Source organism: Cyprinus carpio, chromosome A20 (genome assembly GCF_018340385.1).
Source record: "Cyprinus carpio isolate SPL01 chromosome A20, ASM1834038v1, whole genome shotgun sequence".
Lineage (NCBI taxonomy): Eukaryota > Metazoa > Chordata > Actinopteri > Cypriniformes > Cyprinidae > Cyprinus > Cyprinus carpio.
In genome coordinates this window covers 22,990,409-23,010,812 of record NC_056591.1, presented here as the reverse complement: position 1 = coordinate 23,010,812, position 20,404 = coordinate 22,990,409, and the positions used below count along the sequence as shown (strand labels likewise).

General features: G+C 33.4%; 1 protein-coding gene across 1 annotated transcript in view; it reads right to left on the bottom strand.

Annotated features, from left to right (window-relative positions):
• Positions 1-19,853, bottom strand: part of LOC109109847 (RNA-binding protein 25-like) — a 20,889-nt gene extending 1,036 nt beyond the window's left edge. The window contains exons 1-15 of the mRNA XM_042778346.1: positions 19,812-19,853; positions 18,944-19,067; positions 18,327-18,376; positions 16,965-17,132; positions 15,856-15,913; positions 14,946-15,112; positions 14,674-14,862; positions 13,133-13,216; positions 8,483-8,761; positions 5,391-5,516; positions 5,211-5,303; positions 3,922-4,043; positions 3,670-3,820; positions 2,571-2,982; positions 473-608 (exon numbers count right to left, since the gene is read on the bottom strand). Of these exons, the coding sequence (XP_042634280.1) occupies positions 473-608; positions 2,571-2,982; positions 3,670-3,820; positions 3,922-4,043; positions 5,211-5,303; positions 5,391-5,516; positions 8,483-8,761; positions 13,133-13,216; positions 14,674-14,862; positions 14,946-15,112; positions 15,856-15,913; positions 16,965-17,132; positions 18,327-18,376; positions 18,944-19,067; positions 19,812-19,838 (2,186 nt within the window). The 5' untranslated portion in view covers positions 19,839-19,853. The remainder of the gene's footprint in view (positions 1-472; positions 609-2,570; positions 2,983-3,669; positions 3,821-3,921; positions 4,044-5,210; positions 5,304-5,390; positions 5,517-8,482; positions 8,762-13,132; positions 13,217-14,673; positions 14,863-14,945; positions 15,113-15,855; positions 15,914-16,964; positions 17,133-18,326; positions 18,377-18,943; positions 19,068-19,811) is intronic.
• Positions 19,854-20,404: the final 551 nt, after the last annotated feature.

The following is a 20,404-nucleotide window of genomic DNA, read 5'->3' as shown; positions in this document are numbered from 1 at the left end:
CAGATTTTTTTATTAATAAAAATAATTCATTTAAATACTGTTTTATTTTTCATTAATAAAAATCATTTAAATAATAAAATAAAACTATTCAATTAAATACTGTAAAAAGTCAATTTATTTTTCATTAAAAATGTTTAAAAATACATTTAAAACACTCTATATGTAATTAATAAAAAATTAATTCATTTAAATACTATATTTTATTTTCCATTAAATAGTAAACACATTTTTAAAATGAAATAATTCATTTAAATACAATTTGTATACATTTAATTCTTTATTTTACTATTTTATAAATCAACTACAGCATTTAAAGGGGAGGTCTAAAGCCATTTCATGCAGTCTGAGTCATTCTCATGCTAAATATGATAAAAGTTTCAAAAAACGATTTGGACGTATGACAGGGCATCATTCTGAAAGATGTAGCAATTATTCCAATTCAGCGCTCAGAAACCGAACAAAACATCTTACCTTGGAGCAAACAAAGTCAACTAATGTGGCTTCTTCTTCACCAATGTACTCTACGATCTTCTTATTGATCCACGGTCGAATACGCTTCTCCATAAGTGTCTGGGAACGGTGGAAATAGTCAAAAACAGAAGTTATACATTAAACTTGTGTGATTTCAACGATGTGGAGAAAACAAACTGAATCCTGGAACTCAGTCATATGAAAAAAAAAATTATTATGCAATAATAATAAAATCACTTGATGTTTATTTATATAAAAGGGCTCTATGATGAAAAAAATCAAAAAAAAAAAATTGGGCAAACTTAATTTCATAATATCTTTTTTTGTTAACCCTTTAAAAAAAACTGTTGTTAAATTGTATAATTTCATATCCCATTATTGTAAAAATTTTAATGAAATTGTTGTTAAATTGTAAGGTTTAGTAACATTTAATCTAACTATTAAAACAAAAAAAACCTAAAACAGAATTTGGGAAAATATAAAACAGACCTTATAAAACTCTTTTAAATATATATATATAAGATTTATAACATATTAAATTCCTAATAAAGTGTTTAATTTTCATGATTTAATTACTCAGACATGTTTCTGAGCATAACGAGAAGACTGGACGTGTCGAGACGGGACAAAGTCCAGAGGGTAGTTGAAGGCTCAGGTTGGCCGTGGAAATCTTTCGATCAGGTCTTGAGTGTTTGCGCGTTCTCTTCTGTATTGAATATTTTCCGCCGGCACGCCACCATCATGTCTATCCATTCTCCTCATCCTCGTAGTCTAAAGGCAACAGCTTCCTCTTCCGAGGCGTCGTCAACATCGTCGTCGTCAAGCGGTTGAAGACGCTCTTCCGCGCCAGCTTCTTGATTGCTACACGGGTGTCTGGGCTACGTTGGACCTATGATGGATACAAAACCAAATCAGCCAAAATATCAATATACAACACTAGATGTTATTACTATGAAAAAATAAACTTGCAAAGAATTAATTTAATACAATAGTTACATATCCATTTATGTTTTCATTCATATAAAAAAATTGAACTATATACATTTAGACAATCTATTTGGAAAATTTACAGTAATTGATTTTAGAGATATATTTGCATACATTTATCAATTAAAAAATAAATAATCATGAAAATAAAAATAAATTTAAATACTACACTTGGACATTTCTTTTCAATTTTTATATAAAATATAATGTATATTAAAATAATATATTTAAATATATTTATCCATTTATTTTTCATTAATTAAAAATTATTAAAGACAAATTCATTTAAATGCTAAACTTAAAATGTATTTATTTTCATTAGAAAAAAATATATATTCATTTAAATGCCACATTTGAATAGATTTATAAAGTTATGTTTCATTACCTAAAAAAGGAAAATAAAATAATTCATTTAAATACATTTCTTTTTAATTTTCATTAGAAAAATAAATAAAAATTATTAATTTAAATACTACACTGCATTCCAAATTATTATGCAAGTGACATATCAATAGGCTTTCGGTACAATAAAGAGTCCGATTTTTGTTTGTGTGGTTTTTCACATCTTTTTAGATAACTGGTATTAATCTCAGACAGGTTTGTTCAGTAGTTTGCCGGGTCTTCTGAGGTTAATGGAAACCCTACTTAAAGAGGTTGTTCCACATTATTAAGCAAGTCACAGTTCTCATGAAATATGGTGAGGAAGAAAGAGCTTTCTAAAGTTATCTAAAAAGATGTGAAAAACCACACAAACCAAAACCTGACTCTTTATTGTACTGAAATCCTATTGATATGTCACTTTCATAATAATTTGGAATGCAGTGTATATTGGAAAATGTATAAATTTATTTTTCATGAATACAAATTATTTAAAAAAGGAAAATAAACTTAAATATTATACTCAAATATATATTTTTTAATTTAAATTTTGATTATACTTATTTTTAATTTATATTTTTCATTGGATTAAAATGTATTTAAACACAAAATGCAATTAATAAACGAATATGAATATCTGAAGTATTATTTATAAAACAGAAGAGAGTGACTCGACTCGTATTTGTTATTGGCCGTCACATCCGGATCAGAAACCTCTGTGAACTCAAACTCACCTAGTTTGAGGCTAAGGCCGATCTTGGGCCGGTTCTCCTCTTGGAGCGGGACCTCCGGCGGCGAGTTCTCATGAGGGATGATGATGCCGCAGGGCGACTCTTCTCTGGGCGTGTTGGGCGAGGCGTTTCCGCTCGCTGAAGACACTGAGGGGGCGGCCGTGATGGGCCGCATGGTGGGTTTGAGGCAGGGTTTCACCTCCTCTGGGTCCTCTAGCTCCTCCCCTTCCTCTACATCATCGTCTGAGGGGACAGGAGCGTGAGCATGAACGTGAGCTTGAGCGTGAGCGTGAGCCTTGCGCCGGTCTCTCTCCCTGCCTCGGTCAACCTCTTCTCGAGAGGGCTTGTGCTCTCTCTCCTCCTCGGGCTCGGGCTTCAGGGGCGGCTGCCGCAAACGCTCTGCCTCCTCCTCCATCTGACCAACACAAGAGCAAAACAGAGGACCTTAAGAAGCCACGAAACACCAGTCAGCACTGAGATGAATCACTAAACAAACATTTATTTGAAACAAGTATTTGAAAAGTCCCATGAAACACTGAAAATGAAGAGAGGAAAAAAAAAAAAAAACACGTATAATATAAAACTACTGGCTCAGTTATTATGAACTATATAAACATAACATTTATGAAATAACATAATTAAAATATAATATTTATCAATCTGTTTTTCATTAAAAAATAATAAAATAAATTTCATTTCGATACCATACTTGAATATATTTATCAATTTATTTTTAAATACTTAAAACAATAAAATTACAATTGAATAAAATAACTTCGATTAGATTTAATAATTTTCATTAATAACAAATGAAGAATTTAAATTAAATAATACAACTCATTTATATTTATATCAATTTAATATTAATAATAAATTAAAAATTGAACATGAAATTAAATTTCAAACACTATCTGATTATACATTTATTTTCATTCATTAATAAATGATTACTAAATTACTAAAATAATTTAGATGAAATAATGTGATTCATATAAATGTATATTTTAAAAGTGCATTTCCATAACTGCATCTGACTATCTGAAGTGTCTCTGTGAATCCGCAGTAAGAGCGTGAGTCATTGGTGACGGAGCAGTACTCTCACCCTGCGCAGCTCAGCGTCTGGATCAGGATGTCCTTCTGCTAGCAGCCTCTGCCTGATCTCCTCCAGCTCTTCCTTCTCCCGCTTCCTGTCACGTTCATCCAGTCCCGTCTCCTTCTCTCTGTCCCGCAGACGCTTCTGAAGAGCGCTGCCCCTGCAGGCAAAGCAGAGAAACAAACCATTTGGGTCACGTGGTCTCAGTTTCAGACAGTCTGCTCCATACTGTCCTCAAAACATGTGGTGCAGAGAACCCACCTGTAGTACTTTGGGTCGTCTCGGTCATCGTCATAGTCTTCCAGAAACTCCTTCAGCCGCTTCCCTTCTTTAGCCTGAGAAAACCATAGACAAACATTCAGTAATTTAAACAAATATTCTACACATTAGTTTTCCATTCATTAAATAATAAAAAAAATAAAAAAACAAAATAATAATCATATAAATAATAATCTAATAATAATTTAAAACTATACATATTATTTAATATATATTTAATATTAAATATTTACCACCTTATTTTTCGTTAAATAAAAATTAAAAAATAAAATATTTAAAACAAAAAAATAAAATAAATAAAAATAAATAAATAAAATATTTAAATAATTAAATTCATTTAATAACTATATTTGAAAATATTTATTCATTTATTTTTCATTAAGGAAATCATTACATTATATAATTCAATTACTATATTTGAATATATATTTCTCACCTTTAACATATGTTTTCATTATATAAAGTATTAATAAAACAACTTGCTGGGTAAATATATTATATATTTAAATTGTGGTAAATATATATTTACCAAACTTATTTTTCAATTAATTAACAAAAAAATGGTCTAAAATGAAAAAAGTGACATAAAATTCATTTGATCACAATACTATATTTGAAAAATATTTCGTTTCATTTGTATTTTTCATGAATGTACTAAGTTTTAAAACCCAAAAAAAACTCTTATATTGGAATATCTATTCTCACTCAATTTTTCATTGATTATAAAAATAATTCTGACTAAAAAAAGGGGAAAAAAAAAACAATTTAAAGAACCATCAGAATTCTTATCTTTGCAAATATGTACACTTTTTTTTCCAAAAAACTACTTGTGTTGTTTTAAAAATGATCACAATTAAAAATACTGTGAAATAATAAAAATTAAATACTGATAGATTAGAACTATATTTATCTATTGACCACTACAAATAGAGTGTTGTACAAAATAATGAAAAATATTTTCAATTTACCTTCCAATTGCCCTTATTAATTTTAAATTCAATAATAAAAAAAAATTACCAAAAATAATAAAATAGATGGCCTACATATTACATGCTATTCATCTTGCAATATATTTATTCCATAGTTATATTTCATCAACACAAATCTAGATTACATAAAAAATGAAATATTGGAATAGAGTTTATTCAATTAATTTGGGAAAACCCCTGTTTTCTCCCATGTGTTGTTTTTATAGTAACTATGCTATTATTTTCAGATCAGGCTGAAATCCCCACACACACAAACAGATTGAAGGAAAGAAGGTAGTGAACCATCTCCTCGCGGACGTGCCTCCTCTCTCTCCAGCTGTAGTCTCTGGCTTTCTTCCTCTCTCCTATCTCCCAATCTCCCCAGACCTCCATACACTAATTAAAAAATAAAAAACATCTAAGTCAACACATCAAGACAACTCAATAATGTGAGATAATGATCAAGAGAGACTGAATACACACCTCCTGATCGCCGCCTCTTTCTCTGCCAGCTTCCTCTCCAGTTCGCCGTTCGTGCAGCTTCTTCCTCATCTTCCTCACGATCCGTTTCTTCTCGCATATCACCGGTCTCTCGACTCTGTTGTTCTCCTGAAAACGAATAGCGCCCAATCATGTGATAGCTGAAGTTTGAAATTTACCGTAGACACAGAATTTCAGTTTTTGACTCTAAAACTGAATGTGTTGGAATAATAGAATTGTTGTAAACAAAATGATCATAAACACCTTAACATTTTGTATATCTATGCATTTATTTAAATGTTGCATTAATGTCTAAATATAAATAAAAAATGTATCAAGGAGGATGCCACAAAAAAGTTGATATAAAAATATAAATACATAGAACAATAGAAAGTACTAAAGGAAAAACAAGATGAATATAAATTAGGGAAAAAAATGTCACTATAAAATATATATTTATGAATAAAAACCTGCTTAAAAAAGGTATCAATATATTGCAAAAACAATTTGTTATACGTATATTTATGTAGATAATGTGTCTATTATACATATGTAAAAAGAAGTTTAAAAGTTGATAAAAATGCTCTTCTGACCATGAATATAATGATTTTCTGACAAATGTTGATATAAAATATAACTGTGCGGCCTGGACTGGGCGATTAAATCGATTTTTCGATTAAAACTCGAATGTGTTAGTTTACATCGATTTGTTTTGAATGAAAATCGTTTTTGTTTTTTTTTACATCCGCCCGGCGCTCCACCTCAGGGCCTCCCGTACAGTTCAGTAATGGGCTCAACCCCCCTTTACTCTTTGTAACGAAAATATTGCTTGGGATAGACTTGTCCTAAAAAAATATGCATGCAGTATTAAAATGGCAAATTTTTCAAAAACGAAATCTTACATTCTTCTTAATTTTATTACATTGGTATTAGGCTAATTGAAAATGTATTTTTAATATATTTAATCTAACCTTAGTAAACCATTAGTCTACCTAAAAAATTCAAAAAAAAACTTGAAAGAAGTGGTATTTTGATTTTCATTGAAAATGTGCTGACGTTGTATCTCATGTTATCTAAAACGGTGTAGACACAAGTTAGACACTGTTCTGCTCTATTTACACAAGAGGACGGATCTAGACTAGAAAACATATTATTACACTTGCTCTGGCCTACGTCCATGACACTGACTCACTGCGGAGTTGGCAGTTTTAATCTTAACAGCTCTAACACCGAGTGTGCACATGGATGGTTAGATGCATGATGGGCTAGTATAATCTTCCCAGCATTAAGGTAAATACTGCTTTTTTTTTTTTTTTTTTAAAATCATCTTGTCTCAGGTAAAATTTGACTGTTAAATGATAAAGAATGATAGGCCCCTTTTGTATCGCATTGGCATTGCAATATCAGGGATGACAGATTGATTAAAAAAAGACATGCTTTTTGTTGACTAGATTTAGCTTTTGATACTTTGCGGTAATAAAAGTGGCTCTCTGATTGACTATGCCCTATCAGTGCAGCTCCCATGAAAAAAAAAAATAAATAGTAAAGACCTTTTGACAGTCTTACAGACTGTATCCAGTATGAATAAGAAAAAATGTTATGTTACATTTTATTTTATGAAAACGTTTCACGGTTTACAATGGCGGGACCTGCCATCTTGTCTTTTTGGCTTGTTGTTTCTGATTGCAAAATTTAACCTGAAGGGGAGAATCCAGATCAAAATCCCCAGAAGGTAAAATCAAAAAACAAAATAAAGTTAAAACTTGTTTTGAACAATTTCTTTGTCATCCTGAATATTGATTTTAAGTAGGGGGAAAAAAAAAAAAAAAAAATCGATTTAAATCGTAAATCAGATTTTTTGTTAAAAAAAAATCAGGGATTTTTTTTTTAGTCCATATCGCCCAGCCCTATATAAATTTTTGAAATAAAACCAATACAAAACAACAATTTGTGTATTTATAAATGGTCATAAATATAAATATTTATAAACAAGTGTATAAATATATACCAATGTTCATAAAATAAGATAAAGATTAATATATAAAGAGAATTATATAAATGTTAAGATTTAGGTTAAAATATGTAAATGTATTTAAAAATATAAACAAAATTATTCAAAGGTAATGTATAGACCATTGAGCACAAGTGATGACTAGGGATGTAACGATTCACTCAACTCACGATTTGATGCACGATTTTTTTTAATAATTTTAATTTTTTAATTTAAGACTATTTAGAAATTAAATGTGTCCTTTTATTATTGCTTGGACAAAATGCTGCTTATTTCTTTGTGAAATTGAAATATAACACTAGAATAATATACTAATATAGCACTTGCATATTATTGCTCTTTTGTTGGTTTTGATTGCTTCTATTGTCCTCATTTCACTGTCACTTTGAATAAAAGCATCTGCTAAATGACAAAATTTAAATATAATGTAAATAACAAAACTAAACTGAAGTTTTAAAACAAACCCCAAATCAAATAAGTAACACAAATAAAAGAAATCTCTTCATATAAACAAAATAAAGCTTTGTCTGTGCTCTTTACATTTAAAATTAGAGGCTACGACTGCATTTTAATCATGATCCAAACAAAGATGCTGCATACATGCAACATGAGCAGTTTTTAATCTAAATTAGATTGTATAATTTCAAAAACTGAAACAAAAACAGAATGATTTGACTTCAGTTTTGTGAAACTATACATAAAAATATCTGCATGAAACAGAAACAGCAGACGAGCTGAACGAGACGCAGATTCACTCTCTACCAGCAGGCGGAGCTTAAAGCGTTTCCTTGGTTACCGCTGTAAACAAAGCAGCGCTGCACTTATGAACTTTAATATGCCTTATACAGAGGCAAGATGAAAAGAAAAACGCCATCTAAACTTTTCTAAAGACAGTAAGTTCCCCTCAGACATACATTCATATCAACTCCTTCCCCTAATTGAATCACGATTTGTTTTGCATCTCAACCGATTTGAATCGTCACATATTTGAATCGATTTTCAACCGGCTCGCGGTTAATCGTTAAATCCGTAGTGATGACTGATGGTGAATGGGTGGGAAATGTGAAGCCCGTGAATACATTCAGAAAACAACAAGCACTTGGCGTCTCGTGTACCTGGATCGACTGCGGTCTTCGCTGCGGTCGCGGCTTCTTTCGATCTCCCTCTCGCGCTCTTTCGTGCGCTCGCGGTCTCGATCTCTCTCTCTTTCCCTCTCTCGCTCTCTCTGCTCCCTCTCTCGGTCCTTCTCCCGCTCACGGTCCCGTCGTTCACGCTCCCTCTCGCGCTCCTTGTCTCTCTCCTTGCGCTCCCGCTCCAGCTCCTGCCTCTCCTTCTCCCTCTTCCCCTTTTCCTCTTCCAATTTCTGTGGGAAAACGGGGAGGGAAGTTTTCAGATTAGCGACTGCTCATCCACAAGACAAGAGTCCATGACACAACATCACTCTACGAGGAAGTGGTTTACAGTCCATTCACATATGCACTCATACACAGTCTGAGACCAATAATAATTATATTAATCAGCATAACGACGAGTCAAATTTTGAACTTAGAAATGAACATTTCGTCTCAGTATTTGATTTTTGTAATGCCAGAAGCACTACATGAACAAAACCTTATGATCATGTTCTCCAGCATGATCTGAGATCAACACCACCTTTAGCTTCAATGGAAGCAAAAACATCTACAAAGAGTCGCATGATTAAATACCGATTTGATTAGAAACACAGAAATACTGCAGAATTTTAAAAGTGAAGTCTGTAATTTTGATTTTTAATTCTGAGTTTGCAATTCCTGTTGGTCGTGCTAGTGAAACAAATTACACTCTTCACTTTTAAAATGTTCTTCATTTTGTTCACAAATATTCTCTGGTTTCTGCAACTTTTTTTTCTGAAATAAGTTGCAATTACCTTTTTTATTTTTTAGTTTGTGGTGAAAAAAAAAAAACCTGAATAGCAGGATGTCAATTCAAGATTCAGAGCAAAAAGTCTACTGCAAAATATAATCGTGGAATATAGAGTTTATTTCTTGCAATCTTATAATTGTGAGAAAAAAAAGTCTGAATTTAGAAATTTAAACTCAATTGAAAAAAAAAAATATATATAAAAATAAAAGGTGCGAGATATAAATTTGGAATTGCAAGTCAACGTCTGCGAAACTGTTTCATCAATTTGATTTCATAAACTTGCAAATTTTCATCTTATATGCATCTTATATAATTGCAAAAAAAAAAAAGTGAGAAACTTTTGTGTATTGCGAAAAAAAAGCCTTCAGAATTCATAAAAAATGTTATCGTCTAATTTTAATAACAAATATGCTAAACTACTTGAATGAGTTTCTCACAATCATATATATTTTATAAACCAGAATTGTGAGATATAAATTCAGACCTGTGAGGAAAAAAAAAAAAAAAAAAAAAAAAAGTCTAATTTTAATATGAAACATATGTTGAACTATCTCATAAGCTCATAGGTTTGTGATCTCAGACTTTTCCCTTAATTCAGAATTTTTATAAATGCAAAAAAAAAAAAAAAATCTGGATTTAGATAACTCAATTACGAGAAGAAAATAAAAATCAATCTTTCATACATTTCACAATGGAAACGGGCTTCCATACATGCATGTCATGACTACTTTAAAAGTTTCTTAAAACTTAATTTAAATGAATCAGATTTCCAGTGTGGACTTTTGAATCGCCCTGCATGATGACAGAGGACAGTATCCAGACGGAACAGCGTGTAACTCAAGAAATTGAGCAATTAATAAAAGGAAGCCTGGAAACCACTTTCGAGACATTAATCAGACATTGCAAACTGAATACGATCAGAAACATTTAAGGGCGCTGTAATTCCATCTCATCACATGAACAACAGAAAGAGGCTTCAATCCTTGTGAAACTAGTTGTTTGTGCACTTACAGGTGTTGACTAGCGACTCACAGCGCTTCGGTGGCCCTACAAGCCTTTACTGTTAGGCCTGGGAGGAAAAGCAGGTCAAAGGATTCACAAGGGAAAATAAAAAACAAACTATGCTCTTTGCCAGCAACAATCTCACAAACAACTTCCAGACATATTGAAAACGTTGTGACAGGAGCACTGCATACTGTATTTGTTAGATTTGCTTCTGTTTCTTTGTGGTTTGGACAGAAAAGGCAACAAATGAAGGTGTAGAGACTGCTTACCCCACTGCAGACGACACGGGCTCTCAGAGGATCAGACTGAACGATTATGAAACGCACGGAAGAGCAGCATGACACCCACGGCTTTAGCTCTCGTATCGCACTACAGTGACATCTATCAACAGCTTCTCCTTCCCACAAAACTAAAGTCTGCTGAATTCATTATAAATGTAAAAGTTTAATACAAAACTATTTAATAAGTGCTGAACCGTGGCTGTTACGCAACTGTGTGCAGCAGCAGCAAATAAACATGTACAACAGGAGGTCAAGACGAGACAGGAACATAAAACAAACTGTGGATACAGGCATTTACAAGTGACGCTGCTTTTAAATAACATTTCTGCTGGTGAATAAGACGGGATAGTTCGGTAAGCTACACAAATCTCCAGATCAGCAAAATGAATCACATTTTACGTGAAGTCTTCATTCTAGTAATAACTAATATTACATGAATAACTATGGCACATTTAAAAGTACTGCTATGTGGAAAAAAAAAATAGATAGTAGAAGAACAAAAAAAAAAAAAAAAACACTTTAGATAATTAAAAATGTTTTTGGCAACTAACTGAAATAAAATAAGTTGAAGTAAAATGACTAAAACTTAAAGCAAAAATAAAGTATTACAAATGAGGAAAAAGCATATTTTAAAATCTATAAAATTAAAATAAACTCAAATACATAATATAATCTAATTCAACTTATTTAAAAAGAAATAATAATAATAATAATAACACTATAATAGTTGATAAATTATGTTGTTTTGACCCACTACACCTGAATACTTTGGTATATATATATATATATATATATATATATATATATATATATATATATATATATATATATATATATATATATATATATATAATATATTTTGTAGCTTAAAAAAATAAAAAATAATAATTAATTAACTATATATATAATATTTTTTAAATATTGTAAAATATATTATAAAATTTATATGCACTTACTAGGGTGATGTGGGTGGTTACTAATAGTCCAAGTAATTGAAAAAGAGGTGAAGTAATATAAAATATAGATAATAATTTTAAGTAAGTTGAAAAACTTACTTTTATTTTGCCTTGGCAAATAACTGAAAATTTAAGTTTAAGTTGTAAAATTACTAAAATTAGAAACAAAAACAAATTAAAGCTAAATAAATTATAAAAATTACAAAAGCACATAATATTTCTAAAGCTTAAATTAAAATGGAAAATCCAAATATTTAATATCTAATCCAAAAGATTAATAAATAGTATATAAATAAAATAGCACTGTTGTAAACCAAGAACTACAGTTTTTCACCCACTAATTCTGAATATTTTGAAATATATATTATAAAAAATATTTGTAAAGATATATATAATCTCTTTAAATTGTGTGTAAAATTATTTTTTATTTATTTACTTTCTTTAATGTTGCTACGCAGTTGTTAGGGTGATGTGGGTGGACACTAACTGGTCCAACTCAACAGAGCTCATGACAAGTCAAGTAGATATGGGACTTTTTGCCAAAATGTAATCTCTCCTCAAGCTGTATGACTCGAGAAATCATTTGTGTCTGTGACGTGCAAAAGTTTAATACTTAGTGTTATGAGAGCAACTTTATGAATTAAATATTAGCCCCTTTTTTTTTGGTTTTCTAGTAATTCTACAACAAAAGAATACTTTAAGATGACATTGAGTGAGCACACACACAAAGAAACACTTAAAATAAAAACAAATAAAAAATAAAAAAATAGTGCAAGCAAGCAGGAATGAAGAGCAGAAATGAGAGCAAATTCATACCTGTTAGACTCTTCAGAAAGTCCGTGTGCTGTGGAGGGGCGCCCCCTACTCTCACAAGAGCCCAATCGGCCAGTTCACTGTTATTCACGTCAGCATTATCTATTATAGCACCAACATCACTTTTACTAGCAGACCCACACAGGTTCACTGGCCGCCCGTGTCTCAGAGAACCAGAAAATGTTTCGTTCAGCAGTTTATCCCTTTTCTAAACACTGCAGAGTTGACCGAACACCCCCAAATCTATCATGATATTATTAAAAATCACACAAACGAGCTGAATTTCAGAGCGAGTCGGTGCAGTTGCCCCTGTGCGAGTCCTCCAGAAGGGGGCGCCCAGTACAAGTAGAGATAAATGGAAAGCTCATACTTACATCCTATCCTTGCAACTTTTTCCAAAGCTGAGAGATTCATCTTGGTTTAGTCACCATATGATCTCTATCATAATGGTGGGGTTTAATGAATAGATTAGCTTTTAGGGAAGTGCACAGAACGTCCATGCATTGTATGTCTGACTACATTTCCCACCCTTAACATGGAGGCCACAAGCCACTGATATAAATGCTGTGGACCCAAATGAGGCCTAGTCTTAAACTAATATATCGCTGCACTATATCATATAATTTAAAGATTAAATGTAATAAAGGTTTTGCTGAGCTGAATGGAATTGACAGGCTAAATAGCATCTACTCATGCTGGTGTGTTGTCAAATTAAACTAGGTGTAACAGGCTGTTGTGCTCTACCTGTGATACGGAGTAAATCAGCAAGTATTTTACCTTGTGTGTATCACGGAATTTGTTGATCTCTCGGGAAATCAGATCTCTTTTGTCATCTTCCATTTCCATGGCACTGATGTCATCCTGAAGAAATGGAGAACATGCTTCAAATTTGTAATGCATCACATATACATATACACACACACACAGAGTGCCCTCCATAAGTATTGGCAGAGTAAAGACAAAATTGTTCTGTTTGCTGTGGAGTCAAGAAATCTGTAAATATGATTAAAAGATGAATGAGACAAAAATACAGAATGTAACATTTTATGATTGGATGATTCAACACAGAGATGTTTTACCAGCTAAGAAGATCAGCACTTTTAGAGTTTCATCTCCCTGTCTGATGTGAGCAGAAGTATTGGAACAGTTGCCTCACAGGTCTTTCTAAGTGTTGCATTAATTCTTCAGATATTAAAAGCAGGGAATGTGTCTTATCAGTTATATCTATTGCTTCTGCATTATAAGTCTTGAATTCGATGATGACACACACAAACCAGGATGAAGATGAGGAAGCCGACTCTGAAAGAAAAGCAAGCAATTTGGATGCTAAAAGAAAAGAGGAAGTCAATTAGAACTATAGGGCATGGAGAAATCAAGAGTTTGGAAACTACCAACGACATCAGCAACCAACGACGACCTGATCGGCTGAGAAAAACAACAGTAGATGATGACAGACAAATCATAAAAGCTGTGAAAATGAACCCTAAAATACATGTCTGTAAAATCACCGTCATGGCATGGGCACGCATGGCTGTCTCCAGAACAGCACCTCTTCATTTTAATGATGACTTAATGTATGATGGCAGTAGCAGAATGAATTTGGAAGGGTACAAAATCATCTTGGCTACCAATATTCAAGAAAATGCCACCAAACTCATTAGAGAGCACTTCATATGGGATCAGGACAGTGACCCAAAACACCCTGCCAGTTCAGTCAAGGACTTTATCAGGGCAAAGAAATGTAAAGTCTTAGATTGCCCAAATCAATCTCCAGATTTGAATCCGATTGAACATTTAATTTCACCAGCTGAAGAGGAGACTAAAGACAGAAAGCAACAGTTGGAATTGGCTGCATTAAAGGCTGGGGTAAAGCATTTCAAAGCATAAGACCAAGAGTCTGGTGATGTCTGTGTGTTGCAGACGCACTGCTCTGATTGCATGCAAGGGATCTGAAACTAAATATTAGCTTTAATCTTTTACATCTGCCTTAAATCCAACTGTTCCAATACTTATGCTCACATCAAATAGTGGGATGAACTCTACAAGTGCTGTCCTTTTAATTTGGTAAAACATGTGTCGAAAGACCTTATAATAAATTGTGACATTCTGTAGATTTGTCGCATTTTCATCTTTTAATCATATTTGCAAATGCACAGCACAGCAGAGAAAGCAGTTGTCTTTACTGTTCCAATACTTATGGAGGGCACTGTGTGTGTATACACATACACAAGAAAAAAAACCAAAACAAATATTTAAACATGTACATCAAACAACCGGCAAAAACATTAAAGAAAAGCCCAAGGCGAACTAAAGCCAACCTCGTCCTTCTTTTCTCTCCTCTTTTTACGGCGACTCGACTCATCGTCTTGTGATGTAGCGTTCAGCTCACTTGAATACTCCCGGATCAAGCCATCAATGGCACCTTTGACAATTTGGTCCCGCTTCTTAGTTTCTTCATCCAGAACCTCCTCTTCCTCTTCACCAGCGCCATCCTCTGCCTTGCCATTCTGCCCGACACACAGATCAAAACTCAGCATCTGAGACTATCACAAAACCAGCGGTCAAAAATACCACTGAAAGTTACACTTACTCCGTTTTCACTGGTGCTCTTCTTCTTTGCCTTCCACTCATCCAGTTGTGCTTTGGTTTTGGCATCAACTTTGACCAGAAGTTTCTTTTCTCCAATCTGCAGCTCATGCAGCAGCCGTAGAGATCGCAGAGTAGATTCAGGCTCTTTGTACTCACAGAAACCAAACGCTGGAAGCAGACAACAAAAACAGATGTCTGTGAGGAGCCAGTCTGGCATATTATTCACAACATTTTTACAGCCAATGTGGGGGAGTGTATCTGCATAGAAAATGAATTTACTTTAAAGGCTTTACTGTAAACGTTTTTTTTTTTGGGCTACAAGATTTGGGAAATACTTGATAAATTTGGGTGTTCATATATGGATTTACCTTTTACACGAACCAATTCAAGCCAAACTTCAAAGAGTTTTAAAAATATTTCCACTCAAGTTTTCATAGGCCTCATCCTCAGTTTTTGACCAATTCAATGACTAAAATAATTGTCATGATTTTATTTTGATTATTGATTATAATAACATTTAGACAAAATAAGATTGAGACATTTTACTGTAAAATTACAACACTAATATTTGTCTTCATTTCTTCATTTTCAAACAGTAAACCATCCCCCAGCTTTTATTTTGAAGAGTTGCAGGCAAATGAAAATATGCGCCGCTGATCTCAAAGTGAAGCTGTTTTGTGTTCATTCACATGCAAGCAGTTCAAGACATCAGTGTCTTAGAAACACGAATGAATGAAGCCGTTCTCAGACACTGAATCACGAACACGCGTGTAAATACCATGCATGAAGAACCGGTGAAGCATTTATTTATTTAATTCAATCAACCTCATCGCAATATTGATTCTGAGTGAAAACTAACTGGGTTAAAAAAAGAAATGAGTAAGTGTAAAAAAAATAAATAAAAAGTTTACCTTGGAGTTTCCCCGAGGCACCTTGAACTCGTTTCCAGCTCAACACCAAACCACATTTCTGAAAAACAAGTGCTTCTTATTAACATCAATCCAATAACAATAAACACTAAATGTTACCAAAAGTAGGGCTGTGCAAAAAATCAAATACGATTTTCATGCGCGTCTCTTCAGTAAAGACGCTCCTGTGATTAGTAGTATATCTCCAGCACGTGCGTTCAGATCAGGGTTGCCAGGTTTTCACAACAAATCCTGCCCAGTTGTTTCTCAAAACTAGTCCAAAACTAGCCCAATCGCGTTTCCAGGAGGTTCCCCGATAAAAATTGCATCCCGGGGTTAAAATATAAGTTTTTGGCAGGGTTGCCCTGGTAATATTCACATTTTAGGGGCTAAATATCACGTTATTGGTATTGGGGTCGCTTCAACCCGCAGACATGAAAAACAACCGCAGACTTGGCAACAATGGTTCAGGTGGAGCGGCATTTACTACACAGAGCCGTAGTCCACCGACAAGCTACACAAAATCGCTTTCAAAATCGACAAAGAATCGCCTGCGATTTTAAAATCAATTTTGTGTAGATTGTCAGTGAATTACGTCTCTGTGTAGTAAATGCCAACCAGTGTTGCCAAGTCTGCGGTTGTTTTTCATGTCCGTGGGTTGAAGCGACCCCAATACCAATAACGTGATATTTAGCCCCTAAAATGTGAATATTACCAAGGCAACCCTGACAAAAAAAAACTTATATTTTAACCCCGGGACACTATTTTTATCGGGGAACCTCCTAGAAACGCGACTGGGATAGTTTTGGACTAGTTTTGAGAAGCAACTGGGCAGGATTTGTTGTGAAAACCTGGCAACCCTGATCTGAACGCACGTGCTGGAGATATACTACTAATTACAGGAGCGTCTTTACTGAAGAGATGCGCATGAAAATCGTATTCGATTTTTTGCACAGCCCTAACCAAAAGCTAATTCACTTTAGAGTAAATCTCAAACTATTATAAAGTGAAGGATTTCCATCTCTGATGCAAAGATCTCCACACTGCTGAACGCATAAAGAATGCATTGCACTGAACTGTGATTATTACTGGTTGAGCTTTGAGATACTCACGGCCAGGAGCTGTCTGATGAGCATGTCAGACGCTTTCTCAGAGATGTTGCCCACAAACACGGTGGTCGTGGGGCCGCTGCTGTCGTGGCTGTCTTTTGCCAGAGCGGCGCTTTCCTTCCTGGGAGCAGCAACTTTACTAATCACAGGCATCGCCGTGGGCACGAGAACCTGGTACATCACAATTAATACGATTTAAAAATGAGATATGGCTTCTCTATGAAAATCTGATTCATTCAGGATACATTTTTGTACAAAAATAATTTTAATATGCAAGTAAATATCACTGTTTATCAGTGTGCATGGTTGCATATAAACAAATTGTTAAATATCGATATTCCTCGTGTTCATTTATTGAAAAACATGCCTCGTTTTAACAAGATTACTACTTAATTCTATGGTTTTAAACAAAGCAATGGAATCTAAGCAAATACATGAATAGAAATAGATACTTGAGAAACAAAGTAAAACACTAGAGCATGATACTAACACAGATTTCACAAACGGATTCGATTTTAAATCAATCCAATATACTGTATATCAGGTACAGTATGTGTGAAATTAACCTCAACAAACGCTTTAAACTATACAGAGATCACTGTCAGGTTAAAATTAACAACAGAGTACCTATTTCAATATCTGTTTATATTAGATACAATGAAACATTCAAAGAAAAACTGCTGAATACAGACATTTTACATTTAAATTATGTTTTATACCAATTTTGTAATGATAGAATGTTTCTACTGTATATTGTAATGATATAACTATGTTTCTAATTATGTAGTGCATAGATTTAGCAAAAGGCTCCTCTCTAGAGTTATTTTTTCTAGCTAACGAACAAAATGATGGACTTCGAATGCCTTTGCTAAAATAAATGTGATGTTGTGATCACGATTACATGACAGGAGACATTTCAGTACATTAAACAAAAATGTTCAATGATGTTTATTTTGTGCTGTACTAAACAGGAAGGGATGAGTTCCTGAGGCAGATAACTATTTTTTATTATTTTGTGATAAAAACTGACCGAATTTGAAAGCGGAGACTTTTTCATATCAAAAGAAACAAAGCTTACTGCGATTATAATATGGGAGGGGCACACAAATAATGTCTAGTCACGTTTTATTCATGCATCAACTGAAAAAAATAAAATAAAAACACACTAAAACGATCAATTCTTGGGATTTAAGAACCGATATAGGTTCTTCATAATGAAAATCAAATAAAATTTGGATATTAATATTTTTAACCCAGCCCTTTAATAAAGCAATACTTTTTATAGTGGAAAATACTTCCTTAAATACACAGATTTAGACCGGAAATTACTAAATAACTCAAATAACTAGAATTAAATAACATTACCGCAGGGCCTGGAGTCATAATCCCCATGTGGACAGGAATCATTGGGGTTCCTAGAAAGGAGAAAAATCAACAACATCATCAGAAAATGTTCACTCTAATTTTAATTTCTCATGCAAGTCACATTTTATAAAGCAAATAATTTAGGCCCAAACCATTTAGCATAGAAACTGCTCATCTAGCAATGCATGACAGATCTAATGCGGCCTCTTAATAACATGCGAAGAGTTTTTACCTAGCTTGAAAATATTACATGAACTCAAATAGGGCTCAAAATACATATTGGTTGGTTAAGATTTAATTAACTTTACCACATTTACTTCGCAGCATGAATGCTCAAAACATTTGAATACTCAAAGCAAGCAACACCATGCTGTTATAATCAAGCTGTAACATTTGACACCTTCATAAAAGCTCACTGAATGCTCTGTACTCCAATGAATCTTGCCATTATAATCAACATGTATGCATTTGGCTGAAGTATTTATCTAAAGCAAACATTTTGCCAGTATGTGCTCCCTACGAATCAAACCCATGACCCGCTGTTGCTAACTCTGTGATCTAATAGCTGAGCTACAGCAGCACTAATGTGTCTAACATATCTAGTTCATCTTGATTACCGGGAGGCATCGAAGGTGGAAACCCGGCAAACTGTGGCGGAGGGATTCCTGGCGGCATCGTTGGGATGCCTATTTGTGGCCGGTTGAGATGAGGAGGGAAAGACATCTTGGGCAGAACACCCACCTTACACAGAAGAGAAACACATTATTAATAACTTTAATAACAGGGATTTACATAACGTGTAAGCTGCTATGATACACAATCAAGATCTTCTCTTAAGTTAGTTCTGCAAGAGTAAGCACCTATAGTACTTTTACTTGAGCACATGTTTAAAGCGGTTAAAGTTAACTTTAATTTATAGATTTAAAAAATCATAAACAAATATACACCGAATCAGAAAATCATGATAGGCCGAACAGCTGATTTCAGGATGACTGAATCAGTCTGAAACCAGCTTAAAGTTCTAAAATCAACATGAAATCAGTTGTAAATAAATCTTAAGTGACGTTAATTCTAAAAGACATTAACTAAATCGTCTAAATAAGCAACAACGCACTGAAAGATCAAACTGAAAGTACTTGTAAGGACTGAAAATCAAGCTGAACTGAACTTGAAGGACTGAAATCAATCTGAGACTAACTGAAAGGGTTAAAATCAGACGAAAGCTCTTAAAAGTACTTAAAGGCCGATTGCACGTTGCTGTAACGTCTCCCAATGTGACTAACCACTGACGTTAGCTAATCAAATAAGCAGGTGTATGATAGCTAACGCGCTTAAACGCGGAAATTGTGTTGTTTATATAAAATATAGTCATTTTAAACCTATAAATAAGACCGGTTTGTCAGAAAATAGCAGCGGGAAACATTTGAGTCTGACCGGGCAAGTGCTAGCCGCGAGCTAACGCTCATAAAAAGCCTTTATTCTGACCTCTAACAACAGATTAACCCGTTTCATCGAAGTCCTGTACGAGACTATGAAAATACGAACTCAAAAAAATAACTAATACTTGAATAAATAGTACTCACGCGATCCAAATCGATATCAACTCGTTTCGCTCACGGAAAGTTCACCGGATCCGTGGTTAAAGCAGCGAGCGATCGAACCTAGAGTTTCCGGTGAAATGGAATTGTGGGAAAATAACGGGCAAGTTAAAAGACCTCTGATTTAAAAAAATAAAATAAAATAATATGAAAATAAAACAAAACAAAATACAAAATAAAAATAAAATAAAACAAATGACAAATTAAATTCAAGCATACAACAAGTTTGCTCTTAGAAGTTCTTGGAGTGGATAAGATACGATGATATTTCACTATTATTAGAATTAGATTCGGCATGTACTTCATAAAAGTCTGCAAAACAATTGCACATTTATCGCAAATGTAATATATTATATTTAGTCACTCTCCTTTTAATTGTAGCTATTTCTATTATTGTTTTACTGCGTATTATTGCTAAACATATTCTCTGTTGATTCTAAATGAACTTGAACGTAAATTCAGTTGTGAATCTCACAAAAC